At 39.7% G+C, this 26,248-nt stretch overlaps 1 protein-coding gene across 1 annotated transcript in view; it reads left to right on the top strand.

Annotated features, from left to right (window-relative positions):
* cps1 (carbamoyl-phosphate synthase 1, mitochondrial) overlaps window positions 1–25,430 on the top strand; it is a 61,098-nt gene extending 35,668 nt beyond the window's left edge. Inside the window, exons 29-38 of the mRNA XM_030429377.1 lie at window positions 1,329–1,406; window positions 5,595–5,702; window positions 6,589–6,678; window positions 6,922–7,092; window positions 16,619–16,693; window positions 16,799–16,897; window positions 20,970–21,029; window positions 21,215–21,327; window positions 23,950–24,079; window positions 24,174–25,430. Of these exons, the coding sequence (XP_030285237.1) occupies window positions 1,329–1,406; window positions 5,595–5,702; window positions 6,589–6,678; window positions 6,922–7,092; window positions 16,619–16,693; window positions 16,799–16,897; window positions 20,970–21,029; window positions 21,215–21,327; window positions 23,950–24,079; window positions 24,174–24,287 (1,038 nt within the window). The 3' untranslated portion in view covers window positions 24,288–25,430. The remainder of the gene's footprint in view (window positions 1–1,328; window positions 1,407–5,594; window positions 5,703–6,588; window positions 6,679–6,921; window positions 7,093–16,618; window positions 16,694–16,798; window positions 16,898–20,969; window positions 21,030–21,214; window positions 21,328–23,949; window positions 24,080–24,173) is intronic.
* The last annotated feature ends 818 nt before the right edge of the window (window positions 25,431–26,248 follow it).

Genomic DNA, 26,248 nt, shown 5'->3' with positions numbered 1-26,248 from the left:
GGTTTAAAATAGAGTTGTAATGCAATACTCGTGTGTCACACTATTTGAACAGTGGCACCCTTTCTGTACTAAATTAATGACATTCAGCTTTAAATTAAGGATGAATTAATGATTCATATTTTGGTTCGCTGGGGAGGCTTTGCCAAGCCTATGTTGGAGCCATCTTCACTCTGCGTGCATTTTGTCTTTAGCAAGTGACTCCTGTGCTTAGTTGGATTGGGGTTAGGTAACAAACTAGTAAGAACATTAAATAGTTTCGTCCTAAAAAGAACTCACTGGTTGCCTTAGGGTCGGGCGATCTGGATGTCTAACCTGACAAATTACCTCAAGTGGTTTGTTCTTTTTCCTGGAAATGTATGTAAAATTATCTGAAAAGCATATTCCAGTGTAGGCCAAAGTAAATTCAAAGCTGTTGATGGACCGTTTGGGGCACAGACATGGTTTTGGGCTCTTTTTGAAAGGTGAAAGAGAGGAGAAAGTAGAAACAGTGGGTCACTTGTCTACACAATAACTCATTGGCTGTTTAAGGCTCTAGCACGGGCGTAGACGCTATAATCTGCTGCCATCTCAGGATCTCTCGGTATAGACGTGTAATGGTGTCTGCTGTGAAATGAGAGTCTTTTGATAGATAAAAGCATGAAAAAGCATCTGCAATGGCAATTTTTTTTGCCATTTTCTAACCGTTTAATCACGGAATGCTGTGTTTTTGACTAAATATGTTACCGAACTGGATGTACTGGACATTTTGGAATAAGAGAGGACAGTTTTGTTGGTGTCTGATGCAGAAACTGAATCACTTAGACACTTAATAGGTGAAAATCTATGTGCATGCTAGTTGATGATTGTTGGTTGTACCTTGTCATAGTTGTTATTGTTTGTTGATGAACAAGTTTTCGTTCACAAAATGAACTTGTGCAACAAAACAATCTCTTTTATTTAATGTTGTTTCTAAATGCTGCAGATGGATAAATCATAGGCTATTTGTATTTCTAAGTCTAGCTATAGTCTACAGGGCATTTCAAAATTGAGACAACATTTCACAATTCAGTTTGTGGATAGTGACTGTGATTAAATAGATCTTGATATTATTCTTTGACAAGATTTCCCACCCCTGGGTTGCCTCAGCTGAGCAGAAATGATTTCTCTGTATTTATGTCAACACCCTCAAATAACAAGTTTACTTTAAACTGAAGATTTCATTTCAAATCCAGTGTGTTGGAGCTCAGAGCCCCAAAAAAACTAAAGCCCAAACTAAAATCTACACACACTGCACACCATGTCAGCTTTGATTCACTGATAGAATAACTGTCCCACTGTCTTTCCTCCAGGAGCATCCAGTGGTCATCACCAAGTTCATCCGCGGTGCCAGAGAAGTGGAGGTGGACGCTGTGGCCAAGGGTGGCAAGGTGAAACATAACTGACATGTTGCAAAAGAGAAACATGACGTTAATGCCATGGTGCTGCCACCCAGTGTACGTGAAGACGGCTTAGACTCAAGACCTTGCCAATTAGGCATACAACATAATATAAGTGATGTAAAACATGGGCGTGTTTATGTTAAAATACTGCTTTTTAGGAGACTATACATCTACATAATGTAACATGATTTTATACAGCGTACCCGCCTGGAAAACAACATTATTTGTCCCTCTTTTATTTACATTGAGACCCCGTTTGACCATATTTGAATGTATAACAGTATCATTGTTATGCATACGTGTAGCTTGGCATTATTCAGTCCTCAGCTATTTTTCACTTTAAATGGAGAGGTAGGACAGATATTGAGCACAGCAGATGAATAAAGTGGAAGTAATCTCATTCATCTTCTGTGAAAAGACATTACAGCCCAGACACATCTGATTGGGAGAATGGAATACATTAAAACCGAAATGCAGAATGAAAGTGGTGATACTAAATTAATTTTTCTCTTTAGATTAGATTGGTTCAGGGCCAGTTCCCTGTTTTTTTCAGACAAAGGTGGCAAAAGCTGTAGAAGCTTAAGGGGCCGTTTATGAGACAATGGTTTTGGCTGTTCCTTCAAATGACAATGTTGTTGTTTTAAAATGGCAGAATGCAATTCCTGTGAAAACTGCGACACCGCCCTAATTTGCGTACATGTGCTATATTTGCAGACTAATAGCCAGGCGACAACAAGAACAATGACAATTGAGCTTTCTTTGTGCTGCTGACTCTACTGGTTTTATTGACACTCCTCCAGGAGAGTGTAGATTCGCTGCACCTACAGCTGTGATGTGGTGGCTCCACTGCTCTGTAGAAGAAAGTGCAGGGGTGTAGTGTTGGTCTAAGGTATTCAATTGCAAAAACCACCTACTGCCCTGTCATGCCTGCTACAGTATTTTCAATCATTTTTGCAGATCCATGTGCACTAGTATTGTTTTCACAACCTTTGGGTTAAAGCAGAATGTTTTTAGGTATAAACACTTCTGTATTTAGTAAAACTTTTGTCATGTAAACGGGATGTAAAAGGGCCATGGGCTTAATTGAAAAAGTCAGGAGGAGGAGAAAGGCAAGAATGATGAAGGAAAAGAGCTTTCTGTAGTGATCAATGAACAGATGTCAACAGGTGGTCATATGACATGGAAACATTTGAAAAAATGCTGAATTTTGAGAAGAATATATTTTTTAAAGCTGCAGTCTGGAGTTTTGAGAAAAAAGTCTAAAAAAAAACCAACTTATCATTGTATCACTGTAGATATCCTGAGTAACATACAATATTCCTCACACTGCGGTAGACAGAGTTACCAGGTAAATATTACCTGGTGCTGCCATGCTGCCTTTCTGAAGCATGAGTAACGTTATTTCTCTAAACCAATTCAACAACTTCAGAGCATACTGAACACAAACTAACATTATAACTGCCCGGTCACTTGGAAGACACTTTTGGTAACCAGTAGCCATAAAGACAAAGTTAAACACCGGAGTCAGCATACAAGCCAGGGTTTTCCCTGCCATTATACGGCTTAGGCGCAGCGCCCAAGCATTTTTGCCTCACTTCTAAGCAGGGTTCTCCCCAGACGGTGGAACAGCGCGCGTGACAGTGACGAGCGTCCGTCCGTCCCCGGTTGACGGCTAGGAGCTCCCGGCTGACGGCGGTGAGCGTCCGTCCGTCCCCCGGCTGACGGAGTTGATGACCGTCTGTCCGTGTCTCCCCCCCCCCCCCGACTGACGTTGACGAGCGTTCGCAACCCCCCCCCCCCCCCGACAGACGGTGTGCTACGTAGCTCAACTGCAACATTGCGATATGCGCTATTGCGTGTATTACTGTAATGGCCACCACCATATCCTTGTGGTTAAAACATTGCTTACTTGTCCAGCAGAAAAGCAGCAAACTCTGTGTCGCTTGAGTCCTTCTATATCCCGCAGCTCCCTCCACCTCTGGAATGACGTTCTGATATTTATCCTTGTTTTCTCTCTGGCTCGGTCCAATTCTTTGTATTTACACTGCTTTTCTTCGTCAGTGTTCTTATTTCTTCCGATTGACATGGACAATGGTGGGGCATTTTTCAGATCTGTTGTTGTAGTCTGTTCTCCACCATTGTTTACAGTTTGAGCTTGAGCTTATCTGATCAGGTAAGAGCAGGCACTGCACCTGCGTGGGGGAGGGGCACTTCCCAGTACGCACTGCGTGAGGGAGGGGGGCTGCCAGCAGTGTATGCATGAGAATGACTGACACTTCTCAGACACTCCCCTTGGCTATGATTGGTTGTATTGACCCGGGAGCTGTGGATTCTTCCAAATCAAATTACAGTCACTGGGTGGTCCCACAGACAGTCGATTTCTACACAGCTGAACTGTATCTTATTCTACTGTCAGATCATAATGACACTTTTAGCAAATATAACCAAAAAATAGTGACAGACTACAGCTTTATAAAATAACTGAAATTAAAAAAGAGGTGTTTCTTAATTGTGTATTATGTAGGAATACAATTCAGTAATAATTTTGAGGCACTAAGTCACTTGACAAGGAAGCTATTAAAAAACTGCATTTATTTTCTCACTGATGACCAGTTTAGTATTTTGTTAATCATCATTTTCAGTCATTTATTGACGGTAATTAAATGTTTTTAATAAGTTCACACAAAAATTCAAATTCAGTCTTTCTATTCACACCCATGAATGTGTCTTCACCCGACATTCCATCAGCATGGGGGTGAGTACATAATGATTGAGGTTTTTTTTTTTGAGTGAACTTAACCTTTTAAGAGCAACAGTTGGTGGTGAACTGGTGTCCTCTTGATTTACTGAGTCGTTCCTCAGCAGGCCTCGTCCCCTGTCTCTGCTTGAATATTGTGTTGACCTCACAGCAAGTCCTGTGATTCAATGGGAAAGGCTCTTTCCATCTTAAAGTACTCCTCCACTTACATTTTAACAACCTATTTTAATTTTTTGTGGGAAAACCATACTGAGTTCAAGATAAACCCAGACACAGATTATTCAAAGCAGAGTGTTGTCACACGTCTTACATCTGGAAGTGATATTTAAATTAATCGGAATATAGTTGGTTTACTTGCATACTATTATGAATGTAGGATGAAATCCACAGTGTGAAGGTATGCACATATGCACTTCTGTTCATTCTTTTCTTTGGATTGTTGGGAAACCACCAAAAGAAATACTAGATGGTGTAGATAGGGAGGACACAGAATAGAGTCCTGGATGTCCACAAGACACACCACAGACTGATGATTCTTGTAGGTTACACTTTGACATTAATAGTCACTTCACTGTAACTTTTAAAAACTTACATAACAGTATAATTGTTGGCGTTTTAAGTTGCAGCAGGCGACGGAGCCACCAGGGTTCTTGTCATGAATGCCCTGTCTGTTTTTCTATTGTTTAGGCGGTGGGAGTCATTTCAAGGGTGTCAGTTTGAACGTGGGCAATTCAGTTGTATGGTGGATTTTCCCTCTCTACTTTCCCTGAATGCAGCCCCTCCATTATCTTCAGTATCACATTAACAAGCTGTCCATTCATTGAATACCAAACAGGCCTCATTATTCCCGGCCAGGCTGCGTGTGTGTATAAGTGTGTGTAAGTATATGTGTGGGAGAGAGGAAAAGTCAGAGATAATACGTATTAATTACAGGCTCTATCTGAAGAGTGCTAATGAATGTTGTGGTTAGCAGCAGTTTAAATGAGCTAATGACACGGCAGCTCATTATCACACACATACACACACTTGCGCGGAGTTGCTTGGTGATACAAATCTCCTTTCCTTGCGGGTGAAATGTGGGAAGTTATTCTTTTGACACTGCATATCGAAAATACATTGTTTCGGAGCTAGTCCGTCAACAAAAACAGGCCCCCAAGTCCAGAACAGATTTTCAATGAGCGTTCCTACAAATACACTAGTTGACACTGCATTTATGTATGCTGTTTCACAATGTGACATATTGTAGGTATAATAAACACATCATGTCTGGAGGCCATCTGCCTCTTAGTCTAAAAAATTCTCATCAGAGAAAGGAGCAAGGCTGCAAAACGATGAGTTGCCTTGAGTGGGGATTTATCAGAGTGCTGATCTGCATGCAAATACCGTCAGTGTGACATAATCACGGTGTGTCCGTCCAGGTTCTGGTCCATGCCATAACGGAGCATGTGGAAGATGCCGGGGTACACTCCGGAGATGCAACCCTAATGCTTCCAACCCAGAAGATTAGCCAGGGGGCGCTAGAAAAGGTCAGTAAAGTCACCCTCAGCATTCAGTTATACTTTAATGTATTTAATGAGCCAACTGATATTCTACTAATATGCTGAGTGCATTTAAACAGGAACAAAATAACATTTTTTTTTCATATTCTGTACTCGTACAATGTAGCGTGACAGATATCTGCTTTTCACAGCTCTCGTTTATATATATTGATGGTATATATATTTTTTGTATACAGGGTTTAGGCATACGTTATCATTTTGCGGGTGTTTTTGACCAGTGAGGTTAGCCTGTCAGCTAGCCTAGCTGGCCTCCTGCAACACTCTCCCTATACACAATGTAGAAGCAGTCACCCTTCACTCTGATTTGTGATTTTAAATCCCTTATCTAGCAAAGACATCGGAGCTTTAACATTTGCTTTCACAAGACAGCATATGTCTTGGCAGCTCTTCCAGGCACACGAGTATATATATATATATATATATATATATATATATATATATATAGATATATATATATAGATATATATATATATTATATATATATATATATATATATATATATATATATATAGATATATATTGTATATATGTATATATATATATATTATATATATATATTATATGTCTATTATCTATATATAATCTATATATATATATATGTTATATTATATATATATATCTATCTGTGTGTTATATATATATATATATTCTATTATATATTAGATAGATAGATAGATGATAGATAGATAGTAGATAGATTATGTGTGATGTGTATAGATAGATAGTAGTAGATGTAGTATGTGTAGATAGAGAGATAGATAGATAGATAGATAGATAGATAGATAGATAGATTGATTGATTGATTGATTGATTGATTGATTGATTTGTGTGTGTTTGTCTCCCTTCCGTTCAGGTTAAGATTGCCACTCAGAAAATCGCCCAAGCATTTGAAATTTCGGGGCCCTTTAACACTCAATTTCTGGTTAAAGGCAATGATGTCATGGTAAGTAATACTCCTTCAGGGTATGACTATATGATATATCAGCATTTTCACACCTAGTTGCATTAAATGCAATTCACTCTCAAAGTGAAATCACCTTGTGTCAAATAATTTGCCGAACTGGATGGATATCTTGATCAGTGTTGCCTTTAGTTTTGATTTTATAGCTTAGCTTTATTGACCACTGATAATTAACAGAGCTGCATTGAATGTGTTTGTCTTTTGATTATTTTCTTCCCCTTTAAGGTGATTGAGTGTAATCTGCGTGCATCACGCTCCTTCCCTTTTGTCTCGAAAACAATCGGTGTGGACTTCATCAATGTGGCAACCAAAGTGATGGTGGGAGAGCCTTTGGATGAGGCCAGCCTGCCCTCGCTGCAGAAACCCATCATTCCTGTTGACTTTGTCGGCATCAAGGTGAGTTGGGAGACTGAAATAACTGTTTAATGCTGTGAACTGGTTGACTGGCCTTCTTTATTTATTTTATGCAATTTTGAGTTTTTATTTAGCATATGGAGAGAGAATGGATTGATGTATGGATAAATTGATAGCCTTAAAAGTGGGTGCAGATTTTCCGACTTGTGGCTTCAACAAAAGCATGCTATACAATGAGTTGCCCTTTAAAAATGTCTTGGGTAAAAGCTTAGGTAAGCAGGGCTCTGATGCAGTCGTAAGTACCAGAGATAATAATCCTGGCAGACTATTGTGACATGTCAAAATGTCTTCTGTGAAGTACAAAATAAGGGTTTGCACACCAAAAATAATTACATTCTCTTTTTCGTCCATATTCAACATAGGTTTTGGATTAGCACTTTATTTCTTTTATGACATGTCACAGTAGGAAAAGCATGGATGGAAATGATAAAATAAATGATGATTCAGGGTCCTGGTGTCATGCAGAATGGAGCCATCTTTAAGGTTATTAGAAACACCTGTGCTTTTCCTGCTCTGTTGTGATGAGGGCCTGTACTTGTCAACCTACTTTCTTGGCCACACTGCCAAGGTGGTAAGATATGGATATTTTTAATATAATAACTGGTGAGCCTGTTGAAAGATGGAAAAATGTTCCTAACCGTATGCTGCAATGCATGTAATCCATCTAATCATCTTTCGAGATTTCGCTCTTCTGATGAGCCTCCTGAATTTGCACCCAAAATGCTGTCAAAACTTTCATTTATATTCCCCATGCAGCCTCCATAATTCTCGACTGGGAAAAAGGCAGAAAAAGGCGTGGAAAACACAAAAAACCTTAAGAAAAACAAAAAACAACCCCAAATCACAGAGATGCCGATTCGCATGGGACTAATATTATCACATGACCTCTGTGTTTGGTGAAATATGAATTTGTGGTAGAATTTTAGGGTTAGGCACTTAATTCTCCTCATAAATACAATTCTTTATCCAATATCGTTTCATTGGCTTTGTCATGGGCTTGAAGGCAACTTCCTTATTTTCACTTCAGGCATTGCGTAGCCCAGAGGTGTAGCAAGCTTTTCAAAAGTGCGGGGGATGGATGTGGTGGTGGTGGTGTTTTTTTAAAAACAATTGGGGGGGGGGGGGGGGGGGGCTGGTATGTAACACTGTTACTGTGATGATAAATGACACTTAAATATTGAATCTGTGTTTATAATAACCACACCCTGACATGTAAATGTGACATCTGTCTTGATTCCTTTAATTTAACTTAAAATATGGACAACTGACTGCATAATATATGAATCAGAAACAGAAATGCTTAACAGCAGCTCCCATTCAAAGTCAAGAATTTGCAGAAAAATAGTAATAATAATAATAATAATAATAATAATAATAATAATAATGATAATAAAAACTATATATATGCTGCATATTTATAATAGAAGCCTACTGCAACTGTACTTTTTTTTTACCATTAAATGTTATTTTATACATTATCATGCTTTATAATCTGTCATGGAGTACATCACTTCACTGCTAACAGAAAAGAAAGCAGCTCACTGCCAGTTGCAGCTTCTTATCGTGATCTGCAGTCTTTGTTAATTTTTTGTCATGATTGTTATTATTAGTACCCATCAAAAATCACAGTTACATGTCAGGATGTGGTTATTATAGACATATTCAATATTTAACTGTCATGTATCATCACAGTAACAGCGTTACATACATTAGCAGCTGTAAACACATAGAAACATTATGAAACACATCATGTGGTCCCCTTTAAACGCCGGGTGCAGGTGTATATTTTGGTAAATAACCGCCGGTGTTGTATCGAGCTCAGTTTCCTTGTCGAGGTTTGTTTCCCCTGGTCCCGCCCCCATCCAAAATGCCCCGAAAGGCGAAGGAAGCGCACGTTCACAAAAAGCTCGCCCACGAGCTATTGTGCTCGTACCACAGAGGCACTGTGGAGAGAGCAGAGGTTCAAAACTGACTTTTTTTTAGCGAGTTTTATCCGAGGATGTTGTATGGTAGACGTGAAATCCAAATTTCATGACTGTCAAGTAATATTTTTAAACTGGGACCACAGCACATATGTTTGTGTTTTTTTGTCTTTATTAACACAACCAACTACTGTTATTTCTATTAATAAAAAATATTTAATTTGTGAGAGACTTTTCATTTCGAATATTGTGAACTTTTGGAACAAAATGTGCTCATTCATTTATAGGCAAATATAAATCGCTATTTTATCATATTTGTCTTAAATCCAGCTCCATTATAGCAGGTAAAGCACATCCTGACAGCTTGGAATACTACTGTCAGATACTGTTCCCCCTCTGTTCAGTATGAAAGGAGGCTCACACATCGTTCAAATTCATACTCCTGACTTCTTTCCCCACAACAGATAAGTCCTGTGATTTTCAGGCTGATATCATTCAATTTGACCATTTAAACAGGGGGAACACATCCTGACAGCTTGGAATACTACTGTCAGATACTGTTCCCCCTCTGTTCAGTATGAAAGGAGGCTCACACATCTTTCAAATTCATACTCCTGACTTCTTTCCCCACAACAGATAAGTCCTGTGATTTTCAGGCTGATATCATTAAATTTGACCATTTAAACAGGGGGGATGCATCCTGACAGCTTGGAATACTACTGTCAGATACTGTTCCCCCTCTGTTCAGTATGAAGGGAGGCTCACACATCGTTCAAATTCATACTCCTGACTTCTTTCCCAACAACAGATAAGTCGTGTGATTTTCAGGCTGATATCATTAAATTTGATCATTTAAACAGGGGGAACGCATCCTGACAGCTTGGAATACTACTGTCGGATACTGTTCCCCCTCTGTTCAGTATGAAGGGAGGCTCGCACATCGTTCAAATTCATACTCCTGACTTCTTTCCCAACAACAGATAAGTCCTGTGATTTTCAGGCTGATATCATTAAATTTGACCATTTAAACAGGGGGAACGCATCCTGACAGCTTGGAATACTACTGTCGGATACTGTTCCCCCTCTGTTCAGTATGAAGGGAGGCTCGCACATCGTTCAAATTCATACTCCTGACTTCTTTCCCAACAACAGATAAGTCCTGTGATTTTCAGGCTGATATCATTAAATTTGACCATTTAAACAGGGGGAACGCATCCTGACAGCTTGGAATACTACTGTCAGATACTGTTCCCCCTCTGTTCAGTATGAAAAAGGGATTTTTTGAATACTGGATGTAAATCTGGGCCTGTATTCACAAACTGTCCTACCTCTGCAAATGTAGTTCCCAAGCCGGAGGTGGAAGTTACTTATCTTGGTGATGGTGATTTTCAACTTGACATGATTAAAGTAGTAATGGAAACATAATTCAGAACCATCCTAAGTGTCACTTTGGGCAGCCCGAGTAACAGCTGATCACAAGCCCCTTGGCCAGTTAACCACGTGCCGTTTTAGTGAGCCCTAAGACTTCTTTGGTCAGCCCATGTCTTATGTTCAGCCCCAAGTACTGACAAAATGACCTTTTGGTCGACGAACGTGACCCTGGATCAGCCAAGTTGCTGCCAAGTATCTCTGCGGTCAGCACAAGTGCCTCACTGATGACTACAAGTGTTGCTCTGCTAGGGGTTAAATTTAATCCACACGCTGGACACCGTGATGCACTAAATGAAATTATTGCTCCTGCCCATGAGAAAGTCTCTACACACCACTCTAATGGAGGATTTAACCATGGCTTCAATATGCATCATATTTTTTACTCTCAACTCTTACAGGCCTATGTCGTTCTTAAACTTAAGTGTAAATATAGAGAATTGTGAGTTCAGAGGAAAAGGTTAATTTCTCTGACACATCCTAATAACCATGTGTCTGAAACTCCTACAGTCTAATTAAGAAGGTATGTTGGACAATTATTTCATATGTAAAGAGCCCTACATGTATGATCTCTTAATTGGTACTGTAGGTTACCATTATACCGCTTCTGTTGGATCACATAACAAAGACGGCAATTACTTCTTCATCCCTCTACCTAGGCATGATGGGGGGGAGTAGTAGGTGCTTTCTCATACCGGCTGGGAGGCTTACTTCTTAGATTGGATGTGAGAGAGTTTACGTGTCGCCAGCTGTTCCAAAGCTATTTTTTCCAAAGTAATTTCTCCCTCTAATTACAACAGAGCTGCTGTAACAATGGCTGTAGTTTGGAGCCAATCACGCAGGCATAATCCCCCACTCTCCCCCACCACCTAAAGTTTTCAATTTCTAGTCTGCATAGTGGTGAGGAATATTAATCAGAGCTCTGAATACTCCAGGCGCCAGGCTTAACAGACTTCCAGAGTTTACTTGGAGTCTATGATACAGACTTCATACCCCCTGACTAATACGGCCTTGCTAGAAACCCTGCCAGAATACACGACAATTGCCTAATGAAATTGTGAGACTGTAGTTAATTTCTTCCTGTTTAACGCATAAGCACACGGTGATGTATCCAGCCTCCGTAGCCTGAAGTGTGTGCCATCAGAATACACTCTCCGCCCTCATCCTCCCCGTCCTCATTGTATCATCACAAGGCACAAGTCATTGCAATCCAGAGAGACGATCTTCATTTATCCGTCTCATTTCTCCTCAACCTCACTCTGTTGCTCCTTTTTCTGTCAAACTGTCCCTCGTTTAAGGCCACAATGTTTTCTTTTCACTAACAAGTCCCCTTTGTGTAATTTCTGTCTCTACATACAAACTCATAGGAACAATAACACAGTTGTATTTATGACACTGAGAGGAAGACAAGAAACGAAAACAACATTTGAGGAGGAGGAAGGGGGTTTGGTGGTTTGGTGTCACTCCCCAGTGCACACTTATCATCTGAAGAAAAATAACTTCCTTCATTGGATGTTTTGTCCCCTTGACCATGTTGTGAAGGATGGTATGTGACTTTTGGAAATGGAAACATTCTTGTGAACCCATATACTCAAGGAAAAACATTTGCTAGAATAATCTTAGTGGCAAAAGCAGAAGTCCGCCTGTTAATCTGTTGATTGACTTAATGTAATAGTAAATGCACCCTTTCTAATGGAATGCTTTTTACTTTACTTTCTTTTCAATGCACTCTGTTAGTGAAGCTCCCCTTGTTTTTGCATATCTGCCTATGTCCTCCCACATAAACGTACTATATGATACAAGGAAAAATATTGCTCACTGATATGTGACTTTGACTTTTGATGGCAATTTGTTATATAGTTTTAGAAATTTGCAATTACACTTAGAGAAAATTGTCATTTGACAAAATTTTATCTCAAACCAATTCCACCTTTAAATTGTTCACCACACTTTATTGCTTCAAATAATGTTGAATTTTAAACTTTTTGAGGTTTACTTTTAGTTTTTTTTCCTATTAGGGATTTATTTTTAAGACTACTTTTCCAGTACAGTGGAGGTGTTAATGGTGAAGTCACCTGCAGGAACAGGAATGTAAAAAACTTTTTAAACTGCTTTATATCCCAATTTGTCTTTGTAGCATGTGAGAACAACTGTCAGAGAAGAAGCACCAGATCAATTAATTAATCAATCAAAGTTAATCTGTCACGTGTGATCATATAAAGGTACACTTACAGTTAAATGGTATTCCACCAATTCCTTCACTAATTGAATGACTACAACTACTGCTACTAGCACTTGTGCTAGTATTAGCACTACTTCTGTTGTGTACTCGCATAGTACACAAACAAACTAATCAGAATCACCATTGTATAGAGTGAATCAATTCTTATGCTAACAGCACAAGTACACGAGCGCCAAAGTCCTTTTAGGCAACTCTTGACACTCGGCAGCCATCTTGGCAATTCCGCCAGGCAGTTATTCTACCAAAGACCAGGCTCCTTTATAAATGAATGGGGAGAGAGCCAGAACTTCATTTTCATTATTCGCTGGGACTTTAAACTTAGATGTGTAGAATCACCAGTCAATGTTGATAGAATCTCTTAAAGTTAAGCACCTGCCCCAAAGTAAGGTGTAAAACGCATTTCTTCCACAGGTTATACTTTTTCTACACATCTTTCAACTTCTTATACGTCTCAATCAAGAGTGTCGTGACGTGATTTCATCAGCTCATTCCACCACAGCAATTTGACATCGGTCAAATTAATGTTTGGATCCTCCCCTCCCATGCCTTCAAGAACACAACACAAATGGTTGACATGTTTTCATATTGGCAGTAATAAAGTAGACGATTGGCTTTTGAGGGAAGGGCTGTCAAACCACTACGTTCTCTAGCTTTACACTTTACCACTGCCAAAACAACCTACCTGTGGCGGCCTAGCAACTACCTAGAACCAAGCTGAACAACTTATAGCTAGCTATCTACAACATGGGATACCCACCACAGCACTAGCAATCACTTAACAGCTTGATGTAGAATCCACCTTGCAATGTCTTACTACTGACCTACAATACCAATCTTCTAGCTGTCTTTGTGCACCAATTGTTAGTGAAAGTGAGCCTTTCCTAGATTTTGTTACAATGTAAAATATCCATCATTTGCAGCTTCAGAAAAAAATGGAATTGCCATTCACAACACTGTACAAATGTTGTTAGTTTAAATACAGCTGCAAACATAAAGACATTTACACAGGTGCCACTTCCGCCTCCAACAAGAATGACAGCGGGCGACAATGTTATGTGGAAATGTCTTACTTTATTTATTTCCTTCTCCACTGGAGCTCAGCTGGTGCCCCAAGATAACATTGTTCATGTTGCGGAGCTTCACAATTCTGCAGTCTCTTAGGAGTGGGCGGTCGGTGTGGGACAGGGAGATGGGGAAAATAGTGTTTGTTTGTGTGTGTGTGTGTGTGTGTGTGTGTGTGTGTGTGTTAGGGTGTTGTAGTTACAGAGCTCTGGTTATTGTGACGGTCACAGACATTCTGTCGCGGAGACACACTGTTGCAATTGGAGGACAACAAACGATTATGACTGAGACCACTGAGGTTTTCATAATGCTGCTCATGAAGGCTTGTGTACACTTTCTGCTTGTTTCATGTGCGGCTCTTGTTTATGGTTGTTTCCACTTCCTAGCTTTTTAAATTTTAAGTGGCCACTTTGGATCTGGTTCTAAAGTTAGTAGAGGGGTTTCCTTTTTTAATGGAATATTTTGCAATTCCCTTTTATTTACCCACTTTGTGTCACTTACTTTCCGCATTTCACAAATTCTCTTCTTGTTCTTCTAGTTTCTTGTCTCTGTTATTGCACATTTCAAAAGTTCCCTCTCACGGTTATTCGCTCTCCTCTCCCTCCGTTTCATTTTCTGTCTTGGTTACATTCTGCCATTTTATCTCTGCATACTCCTCCGTCTTTTTCCCTGACTCTTTGAACAAAGCCGTGATAAGCGATGCTGGTTCCCCGTCTGCATTCCCTGCTCTTCGTCCCTCCTTACATTAGTATGCGAACATTACATCCAGCTGATTAGATAGCCCGCTTCAAGGATGAATACCCCCCTAGTGGCCCTTTGCCTCTATATGTGCGTGTGTGCGTACACATTACCCACACAATGCCACACCATTTCTCTCTCTTCTCAAGGTAATGGGAGTTGTCTGTTTTTTAAATGGAGAAATAAGAATGGCTTTGAACATGGCGCCCCACTATTCTTAATTTGTCTGTAATAAAATAACAAGGAGCTATTTTCTGTTCCTGTACAGACGGTTTCCTTTTAATCATTCTCTTCTCTCCATCACTACTTGCATACTTTTATCTCTCATTCCCTCTATTAATTTATTCTCTTTCCCTTTAATTGCTCAGTTTATTTCTCCTGTCTATACGTTCATTCTTTTATTCGTGTTGCTTTCATTTAATCTCTTCCTCTACTTTCCTCTTATTCAAATCATTTTATTCAGTCGTCTCTTATTTTTTCCCTCCTCTTTGTCTACTCTCGCTCTGTATTTGTCTTTTGCTTTCTCTTCTGGCTCACCCTGCTGTTGCTCTATCACTCGAGGCCTCCTTCTTCTCGGTGTGGAGGCTGTTAAAGCGACTGGTCTGGCCTGCAGTTTGGAAGCCTTGTTTCTTTTCACATTTTCCCCTTTTTAGTACTTCCACACCGACCGTTGTATTACTAACATCTTTAACTTTTTATGTTACCATACCTCTCCCTCTTTTCTCTGATGTGCCCTAAAGTTTCATAGTTGGACTTAGAAAAACTTGAATGTCCTCCGAGAGGCAATTTGTGCTACGGTACAGAACATATAGACATTAAAAATACATCAGTTACACAAAAACCACCAAACAACCACATTGTCTGTGGTGGTCGTTGTCAGTCAGTGCGTTTACATGACACTCAAGAAAAACGAATTACTGTGTTAGTCCGACTATGGTCGGATTTTTAAGATGCATGTATACACCTTAGTCTGACTAAAATCGGACCGGATCGGATTTCTCATAGTCGAACTAAAACACCTAGATTATTCGATTGATAGTCGCATTACGCCTGCATGTATACGTTTTATCAGATCGGATCGGATTTTGCGTTCTGCACAGGCGCGAGATGTCTTTCCCAGGGCTGTGAGCCGGAAGTAGAAGGACGGCGACGGCAGCGTCTTTCCTCCGGAATCATCGTGAGAAAGAGCGCCATTGTGCATCTGGTTTGTGTAATTATCATGTACACCATATGAAATGTACAAAGATGTAGCTTCGTCTCGCTCTTCGTACGCCATCTTTCTTGAATGCCGAGGCAGTTTGTTGTTGCTTGTGACGTAAAGAGGTCAGCCAGAGAAGGTGCTGTTACCACTAGTTGAAATGGGTACAGCGCCACCTATCGTACCGGGGTATGACATGCTCCGGCCAATAATCCGATTTTCTCACCGGCATGTATACTCGGACAATTGCAGTTGTCTGATTGAGTACCATAGTCGAACTATGGCTGTAATCTGACTAAGCTGTGCATGTAAACGCACTGAATGTCATCACAGTCAAGGAAGTCATTTTAAAGTGCATGTCAACATCTGTCATGAAATTAAAAAGTTAGTGTATTGCACATTCCCTGTACTGTAGATCCATGTTTCCTCCCCAGACCCATATAGCTCACACATCTTGTCTGAATCCATGGGAATAAAATATTTTTTTGCTCGGTTGCAGGACACAAAATGAAATGACTGGGAGAAGACACTTAATTCATTACTAAAGAACTGTCACAGGCTTAGTTCACCTGTTACTTTCTAAAGGAATGCAAGCTTTGTGTCACCTCTTGGTGGCAGCAGTGCTGTAAAATCCCTAAAATTATTCCAAGGGACTGCTGCCATTCATGTTGGAAATGATTCTCTATTGATGGCCACTTTCTTTGCAGTATTTATTAGTTTGTACTACCCCAAATGTTCTGGTAAAAAATAATTTTTTCATCCTGAATCTGTATGTACACAACAGTCATAGAAAATGGTTCACTGTCAAGAAAGCTGCCTTTTCGTTGACCACATGATATTGTGACTTGAGGTAACTACTGTTTACAGCTGAACAAGGGGATGTAAAACAAATCCCTCCCTCTTCTCTTTTGTCACCAGGCCCCCATGTTCTCCTGGCCGCGGCTGAGAGATGCAGACCCTGTGCTTCGCTGCGAGATGGCCTCAACTGGAGAAGTAAGTCCCTCAGAAACCCATTTTTGTTTACATTTTTGTCATAGTTTATTTCACCCATCTAATTCGAAGTAAGTCACGTGTGTCTATTTTTGTGTTTTATTGCAGGTAGCATGTTTTGGACCAAACATTTATTCAGCCTTCCTGAAGGCTATGCTCTCCACAGGCTTCAAGTTACCGCAGAAGGGCATCCTGATTGGGATTCAGGTAAGACTATAGCCATCTGGAAGTCCACTTGCCTCCTGTTTGTGTTTCCTTTTGGTGCCTCCTGCCCGCAAGACAACAAATGCGAGGTGTCCTCTGAACAGATGGCCTAAATCTTTTAGGCTATCCGCTTCTTACAACGCCAGTCTGGCACTTTTCAGTTTGTTTCACACCAAATCACACTTTGATTCATGCCATACCTAACAACTCTTGTGAGACAAAGACAACAGTTCTAAGGTGAGCCACCGAGATTAAAATGCGTATCAGTTATCAGGCGATGCCCCTCATACAATACCTGAATGGATAATAAGTAATGCACAGACAAAGAGGAACATCTCCAAAAAAAATGACAAAACAAGTTTAGTACAAAAACAAGCTCTGTCAAAAGAAGGTTAGTCAGCGTCCCTTGATAAACTTCCTGCAAAAAAACCAAAACACTTCTTCTCTCCTTTCTCAGCTGCAGAAAAGAACAAAATGTGAGCCTGAGCACTTCACTGTTTAATGATTCCACATTACATGAGTTTTGGTAATTAAGTTGTGCTGCCACCCTGGGTTGCCAAACTGCCGGTTTGACTAATGCAGCTCTAACAAAGCACTCACAACACTAGCTGTATAATTGGTGCTCTTGGGGAACATGTCCACTTCAAGGCAAGTACCTGAGGTCACATGTGCACCGTAATGTGGCTGACGAGCAGAAATCCTTTAGGCTGACAGGACCAGAACACGCAGCAGATATGATTTACCTCCACCTGGTTTAAGAAAGAGTGTGCTAGGAAGACTGAAACAGACTTTAATTACCATTTACTTTATTTTGAGGTCTCCAGCTTTAGGGCGGTAGTACGTGGACTCCCTTGTAGTAGACTGTTGCCATGGTACAGTGTACCTCCTGCAAATTTAGCTAATGGCTACATACGGTATATTTTAACAAGCACAGAGACACTTTTATTTTGTGTCTCTCTTTTCTTTTGATGCGGTTGTCCTGTATTGGAAATGTCTGTCTGTCGGGGCTCTATAATTGTTGCCCTCTGTTCCAGTTGACCGTTCCAGTTGGCAAAATACCTCTACCAATTCATTGGTTGTCCAGCCATAGCTAAGCAACCATTTTCTAGGCTTTTCCAGGGAGTCTTCAACATTTCAAAACAGGCTTTTCCAATTTTTACCCCTACCCCTCATTTTTGATTGTTTTTTTTGCCCCCAGGACAAAGTTACAATGAATAATGGTTGAAATCTCCCCCTATGGAATGGGACAACTCTTCAAGGCCGACACGCATCATCAGCCGAAGGCATTTATGTAAACAGATGTGACAGATCATTTCCACTATGCTGTCTTCAACGGTGGTGATTTCTCTTGTGTTGCTGCGGACATCCTGGTATTATCACAATACCCAAATCAGATTTAGATAGAAAAGCATTCAAGTTTGCAATATGTTCAGAACTTCACACTATATATCAAGTCATCAAATGATAAAGAATGGTGCTTCATTATATGACTCCGGTACAGCCCCACTGCACGTAAACCTCTAAAAACTTGCTGAATGCTATCTGCCCAGTACCATAAAGGAAACAAACACAGGTAGCAGCTTTAAGCATTTAGCTGTTTAAGAGTCAGACATTTGCCACAGGACATTGCGGAGAACAAAACAGACCTAAAACAAAATACAACTCCAAATGAATGTTAATGTTGTAAAAATAAGCTGCTGTTTGCTAATGCATTAACTTTATCAACTTAGTAAGTCAGTTTTGTGCTCACAGCACAATCTTGATGGAGATATTGATATTGAAATAAAGAGTGGTAAAGGGACAGTAGCTGTCGAAAACAGAACTGAGGTGAATCTTGCTTTCATGCACATCATACTGTATACTAAAAGCAAAATGATATACTATGAAGAAGAGAATATTAAGTATAGCTCATAGCGTATGTATATTGTACATGAAGCTACAATCTCAGTTGTGGCTGTCTATTGTCTTCCAACTCTTGTCAAAGTCTCTCTCTCTGTCACACTCTCCCGAATTCTCACTGTTCGCCTCTGTCTTTTAATTAGAGGCACCACTTTCTGTTCCAATACCCAGGCTCTGTGTCAAAATTGAAAACCAAATTAGAAAACTGTGTGTCATATAAGACTTATTAAGGTAGGCTGCAAAAGATATCAAACCACATCTCAACGATTCTGGTTGAGACGGCAGTAATTTTAGCAAGCGTATTGTTTACAAAGCTGAAGGGCACCCAGTTTGAGCATAATCAGTTGCAAATTAGCTGTGAAAAACTCACAAAGGAGCTTTCAGCACTTTTCGGTGTGTTTGCTGGAATCCATAAAATGGGTCGGGTCATTTAAATGTCTAACAACATAAATTGATTTCATATTCATTCTTTGCATCCTGTTTTTTTTTTGTGAGACAAATATAATATTTGAAATTATGACCTTAAAAACTGTCACAAAGCCAAAATCAACTCTTGGATTTACATTCCAGCAATATAAAACAGACCGTATTAGTTTTATCTGTAAGAAGATCTGTACATAGATTTCTTCAAATTTTTTGCACATAGTTTTATTTTCATATTGACCAAATTTAAAGCCTTCATCTTTCTTTTTGTTGACATAAAAATGCCCCTCAAATGCATGTAAAATAATAACCAGTTATTGAAATACTCATCATAAAAGGAAAACTGAAAATAAAAAGAAATTATAAAACTAATTTGAAAAGCACAATCACTGTAATCTTGGCACACTCCAACTGTAATGTTGGAGTGGCTTCAGGGTCAATCTCTAAAGCCCTCGGGTGGCCCAGTAAAAAACCTGCACTCAAATTAACCTCACTGAAAATCTGAGAGAGCCTGGGAGATTTTAATCAGATGCTCCACATCAACTTAGTTTAGCGAGGCAGAAATTGAGAAATTTGTGCAAAGCAAAGTCCAAAACTAGGAATGTGACGATGCAACACATTTCAAAACTAGGAATCTAAAGTGCAAGTTGTTGTTGTTGTTGTTGTTATCAATGATGTCAATGGGCCGACCGTAGTATCGTGCATTCATCAGCCACACCTATCCCGGAAAATAGAATTCCGTCATCATCTACTCAACCTCGTGCATATAGAATGTTGGTTGAAGTTTCGTTTTCCACAAAACATTTACGGAGCTTCACGGCAAAACTGCCTTTCAGCGTTATCTATCTACCATAGTCTCGCATCTACTGCTGATGCATGGGATGACTGAATATTTTCATTTTTTGGTGAACTTATCCTTAAATGTGAGCAGATTTAGAACAAATATAAATAGTGCAACTGGCAACAGAGGTTCCAGAATTAGAAAAGCTGCTCCATCACACACGGTTCACATAACTCATCCTTCATTTGGGAACCTATTAATACGATTTTTGATACATACTGCTATCTGTCTTTGCTCCACACTGACTCCCATTGCATTTTGTGTCATAAAATCATATCCATTACGCTACAACATTATCTAACAAAAAGTGAAGGGGTCTGATTGTTTACTGGAGCTGATGATTCAGCACGTCTAATCACATGCCAGGAACACTGTTCAAATTGTTAGAGTTGGAGTCGAGTTGGAGGATTTGGTGTTGTTCTCTTTTGTTCCAACTAACCAATCACATTTTAAAATGTGACCTGGGAAAGAGACATGGTAGAACCCTTTCTAACACATGGTTAACAGAGAAGGGTAAACTTCAGCCCTTTACCTGAACCTAACTAAGTAGATATCCAGACTGCGACAGACAACTGAAGAAAAACACAAACCTTTGTATCCTAAGAGAAGGCAAAGATGGTCCTGGATCATATTGACTGTGGCATTACAGACATAAGGTCTTTTTACTTTGTCTGTAAACTAAGTTTTAGTCTGTAATGGTTACCTAACACACACGTATAGCAGTCATGAATCTATATTCCTAATTACCATCATGCGTGAATGCGTCATGATTGCACCGTATGACTAATGATTTAAAAAGAGGAAATTTAAAGCAAACCTTTCATGATGAACTGTACAAAATGCATCTTGGCTCTGTATTTATAAGGCTGCATTTTGTTTCTTTGTCTTTCTGCTCCCCTCACGTCATCCCAGCTTTCGTTCCGACCCAATTTCCTGGCTACAGCCCACCAGCTGAAAGAGGAGGGATTCAAGGTGAGTAAGCACTGAAAGCTTGTATGTTGCAAAGGCTACAAACCAGACATGTCACTGAAAATCAGACAGCTTTTCCTCTACGATTGATGAAGCTGCCTGTTCTTATTCTTCCACCCTTATTAGAAAAAGATGTTCCTTATGACATTCTGAATATGTTGTGATGTTGCCTCATTTCTGTTTTCTAGCTCTATGCTACTGAAGCCACGTCTGCCTGGCTTTGTGTCAACGATGTGCCTGCTTCTCCTGTTGCCTGGCCCTCTCAGAAGGGAGGGGACACCAGTTTGCCCAGCATTCAGAGGTTCGGGAAATATTAATTTTGACACTAAATGGATGTTTATGTTTGAAAATTTACAAACATGGAAAAGCAGCTAACATAAAACTCTGAGGCGAAGACTTTCTTTTGGTTTCCTGAGGCAAGGCTTAAGTTATACATAAATTGCGAATCATTAGATTCAGAATTGGGATATCTTATCTAATATCTAATCAGATACTGCCTTAAGATCTAAGGGCATAGCCCCTTCATTATCTCTGTAATATGCTGATAAGATCAAAGACGATGTAGCAGACTTAGAAGTCCAGAGCCATTGCATTAGCCAGAAATGGGGCTTGAACAAGGAGGATGAAGAAAGTCTTATGTCAGATCAATGCCAAGTCAAATTTGGGGATATCATAAAAGCAGCTGAAGCATCTTGAGTTTTTAGCTGGGGCCACAAATGAAAACAAAAATATAAGGAATACTTTCTTAGCATTCAAAAACTAGGACGACATTAGTTATCACCTTAGTCGATTGCACTTCAAGTGAAGCTGACTGCGTCTCTGCTAGTTATTGTTGAGAGGAAAGAATGGTTTTACAACAGACACCTTCAGCTGTGAGAGGTACGACACCTCTCGAAACGTTCTTGCATGAATTTAAAGTAATTGTAGCAGGCAGTGTGTGACTGCAATACTGAGGTAATGATTCCACAAACAAGTCATGATCATGTTACGATGGAGCCATCTGGAGCATATGTCTGGAAATCATCTGGTGAGGACGGGGACTTAAAAAGAATGTAATAGGCGTACACCTGAGCAACACACACACACACACACACACACACACAAACACATACATAAACACATATACACAAAGGCTGGCTGGCATCAGCTGTGCGAGGTGGCATAGAGGCCAATTCTTTATAGAGAGGAACATGACCTTTGTTGTCACTGTTGTCTGTCCTCCATATTTTGTATTAGAATTCAGCTCTAATTCGAGGCTGTCTGTCAAAGGCCTTCGGATGAAAAAAGGTGACACAGAAGCCAGGGCTATACTGTGTGTGTGTGTGTGTGTGTGTGTGTGTGTGTGTGTGTGTGTGTGTGTGTGTGTGTGTGTGTGTGTGTGTGTGTGTATTAGAAAAACAAAATATATTCAAATACGGCAGCAGTTGTGGGCCGCTAGAGGATTACAGCCCTTTTTTTGCGAGGTGTTCACATTTGTTTTCCAAGTTAGTATGACAAAAACTAAACTTTTATGCCATTTAAAGCTCCGTCTGTTCTAAAATTGTGTCTATTTTAACTGAGGCCATGTTTGTGCTCTTAGCTGTTGACTCTCATTGGGATCCAGATTAGAGGCAACTTCATCCAATGACAGGAGGTCGTTTAATTCAATTATATTAGTTTTTGAATTACATTGATTTGTAATGCTTTTATTGTTTGTTTTATGTATAATTTATTTGTATACTTCATTGATGTTGTTGTCTTTTTATTCCTGTATTGCCTGTTGGCATTAACTGCTGTTTTGTTATCTTTCTGCAAAGTGTCCTTGGGTGACCTGAAAGGCGCTTATAAATAAAAGGAATTATTATTATTATCATTATTATCACAAATATCACACAGAGTTCTTTAAAGGGTCACTATGTAGTTCTGGAGAAGAAATTCCTACTCAGAATGTTTTCTATTTACAATGTTAATGAGGTAATAATACAAACTCAGAAATATTAATTTGTTTCATAACTGAATAAACAAGCTGTTCTCAGAGGAAAATAAGGTCCCCAGAACACTGTTTGAAGCTAGAAAGGTGGCAGGGTCCACCACATATAAACAAAGTCAAACAATATGAAATTGTCTTGACCCTTAAGGTCAGTATGTTTATTTAGTTTGTTTGGGTATACACAAATCAGTCATCTTCTGATTAAAGCGAAACTCTCGCCAAAAAGCAACCAAGGCTTTATTTGGGATTGAATATGAGTCAAACCTTTGTGTAAAAGCACAATTACGACGAAAGAGGCACTTTTAAGATTTACCGTAGTTTCAGTTTTGGGCACGTTAATTTTGAACGGGAGAGCTAGGGGCATGATATGCTAGCATCGCTATTTTTAGAACACTAAGAAGGCTCGACACAACATGAAACTTTGCTCGTAGCATCACCAGGGTCTCTACTCATGAACAAGAGCATTGAGAACATTGTTTGTGTACACAGAGTTTATGAAAAAGAAGGTTTTTGAACTACTCACGTTAGCTGCTGCATCTCCTGTGCGTTGCCGTCATGGCAGGCAAAAAGTGTCGATCCCTGAGTGCGACCTGACAGGCACGCTTGAGGAGCGGTTCACCATTACTCTCCTGCCTGTCAGGTCGAGACCCTGGTGATGCTACGAGCAAAGTTTCATGTTGTGTCGAGCCTTCTTGAATGTCATGCCCCTAGCTCTCCCGTTCAAAATTAACGTGCCCAAAACCGAAACTACGGTAAATCTTAAAAGTGCCTCTTTCGTCGTAATTATGCTTTTACACAAAGGTTTGACTCATATTCAATCCCAAATAAAGCCTTGGTTGCTTTTCGGCGAGAGTTTCACTTTAAAATTTCTTCCCCAAAACTACATAGTGCACCTTTAAATAGTTTACATTTACTGCTCTGATCGAATAACCCTGATTTTATTTGTTTTCACAGACTGATCAACGAGGGTCATATCGACCTGGTGGTGAACTTGCCCAATAACAACACTCGCCACATAAAGGACAACTTCGCCATCCGCAGAATGGCTGTCGACCACGGTGTTCCCCTCATCACCAATTACCAGGTCAGTAAACATCACACAGGTGATGTTTTCAGTTAGTCTTTACATACATATTCTCTCTGCTTCAGCTCAATGTTTTTGTTTCTGTGCGTATCAGGTGGTCAAGATGTTTGCAGAGGCTATTTGCTACGCGGGTGAGCTCGACACTACAAGCCTCTTCCACTACCGGCAGAAAGATGACGAGCAAAGACGGGCCAGCCAGCCGAGCTAAAGTATCTTTACCGGCCCTTTGTAAAACAGACTTATTTCAGTGGCGGGAGATGCAGTCTGTCAGGAGTTGCCTCTACCAAATCACATAAATGAATTATAAACCATTAACAAACAACTTTTGGGCTGCCAGGTTGTACACCTGATTAATGACAACACATAGTTGTAATGGTCGAGTGAGTACAGTAATTAAAGTCTGGACATGTAAATATGAATACATTATTAAAAACTGTAATTCAGACCGGATGCGCTGCAGATATTTCTCAGAAGGTCAGAGGTTGAACAGTCTCACTTAGTGAACAGCTAACACACACACAAAAATTTCATGGAATAGTACCAATCAGAAATGTTGAACGACCTGGTAAACCAAAAGTTATCCTTATTAATGGCTTATAAAATGAGCTCTAAAGCATTAAAGACCTTTAGTTATAACGTTTACCTCTCTTATAAAGGCTGACCAGTTAGGGTATTTACACAGCTGGTGTTACCAATGTTTTTATCTGTTGATTATGATCAGTGGTTTAGTTTACTTTTTTTTAGGTCCTCTGTGAATATGATGAAAGTTTTTAACTTCTCAGTGCTTTCAAAATACCAAACGTTTGGCCAAATGCCTTTTTTTTTTTAAATGAACTGTTTTCAATTCAAATATTTTGTTTAAAATTTAAAATGTCAAAACTACATCATAGTGAAAATGTACTATATGCTTGGCTCTAGATAACAGCTGTCGATAAAGTTGCTGTAATGAGGGAAAGCCTTTTTTTTATGAGAAGAAGATGAGTCATAGCCTGAAGCCCTGGAGCTTTAAAGTTTGAGGTTGATGACAACTGATCTGTTTATATATATTTAGATTTGTATGTGTGTGTGTGTGTGTGTGTGTGTGTGTGTGTGTGTGCGCTGGATGTCTCAAACTGAGTGCGTTTGAACCTGCTCTGCATTTTAAAATGGTGCATTTAATTCTGTATAGCAATAATCCCCGACTCTTACAGTCTGCTGCACATGTTTATGTTTTGTAAGAATTCACTGACACACAATGAAGTTCTCTTGGTCACATGGTGTCTGCTCTGTGTGTGTGTGTGTGTCTGTGTGTTTGTTGTGTTTCCACTGGACATGAATTAAAATCAGGGTGCTTTCTCCTTCACACCAGCAACTGCCCATTCGCTCTTTCTCTCTCACTCACACACACACACACACACACACACACACACACACACACACACACACACACACACACACCACAATGCATCTTCCTGGGACACAAGATAGTGTACTGTAAGGCACAAAATCAAACAGTTTGTTACCAGAGGTTATCAGAAAATCTACCAGACTGACTCTGAAACAGGGCATTGTGTTTACTGTAGTGTTGGCAACAGTATACATTCAGAAATGCCAACAAAAGAACAGAAATATTGAACAGAGTAACCTTAACTTGGGTATTCACTTATTGGGGTGTCAAAGTGTTACATGTACACCTAGAAAAATGAAGAATGTCTGTGGTATCGTCCCCTTTAGGCCAAAACCAAATGTTACATGTTCCAATTAGTTCTGTCGAATCGGAAGCATCCCCCATTCTTATGAGGAGAAATTTATGGTCGCCCTGAGAGCTCGACAGCTTGAGCAGCAACTTAAGACCGCAAGCAAATTAATTAAACAAAATGTATCTTCCTGGACTAAGATGGATGAAGACGATCAGTCCCATCAAATACTGACGCTTTGGATGAGACTCACCGATCACTTGTCTTTCTCCAGGAAATTGCTGCCTTTAGAAAACATCACCAATTTGGCAACACTTGCACATTTCTTAACAAAGTGTACTGCATTATTCATTTTGAATGTACTTGTTACACCTAGGGAAGGAGATTGTTTCGGATTTCTTAGAAATAAAATACTAACATGTTCCAACGATTTAAGGGAGTTGTATAACATTGTCTAAAAGACAGCTAAGCCCATCTTTAAAATACATATTTA

This window comes from Sparus aurata, chromosome 9, assembly GCF_900880675.1.
Source record: "Sparus aurata chromosome 9, fSpaAur1.1, whole genome shotgun sequence".
Taxonomy (NCBI): domain Eukaryota; kingdom Metazoa; phylum Chordata; class Actinopteri; order Spariformes; family Sparidae; genus Sparus; species Sparus aurata.
Note: the sequence above shows the minus strand (reverse complement) of the source record. Positions and strands in the feature narration are given on the sequence as shown.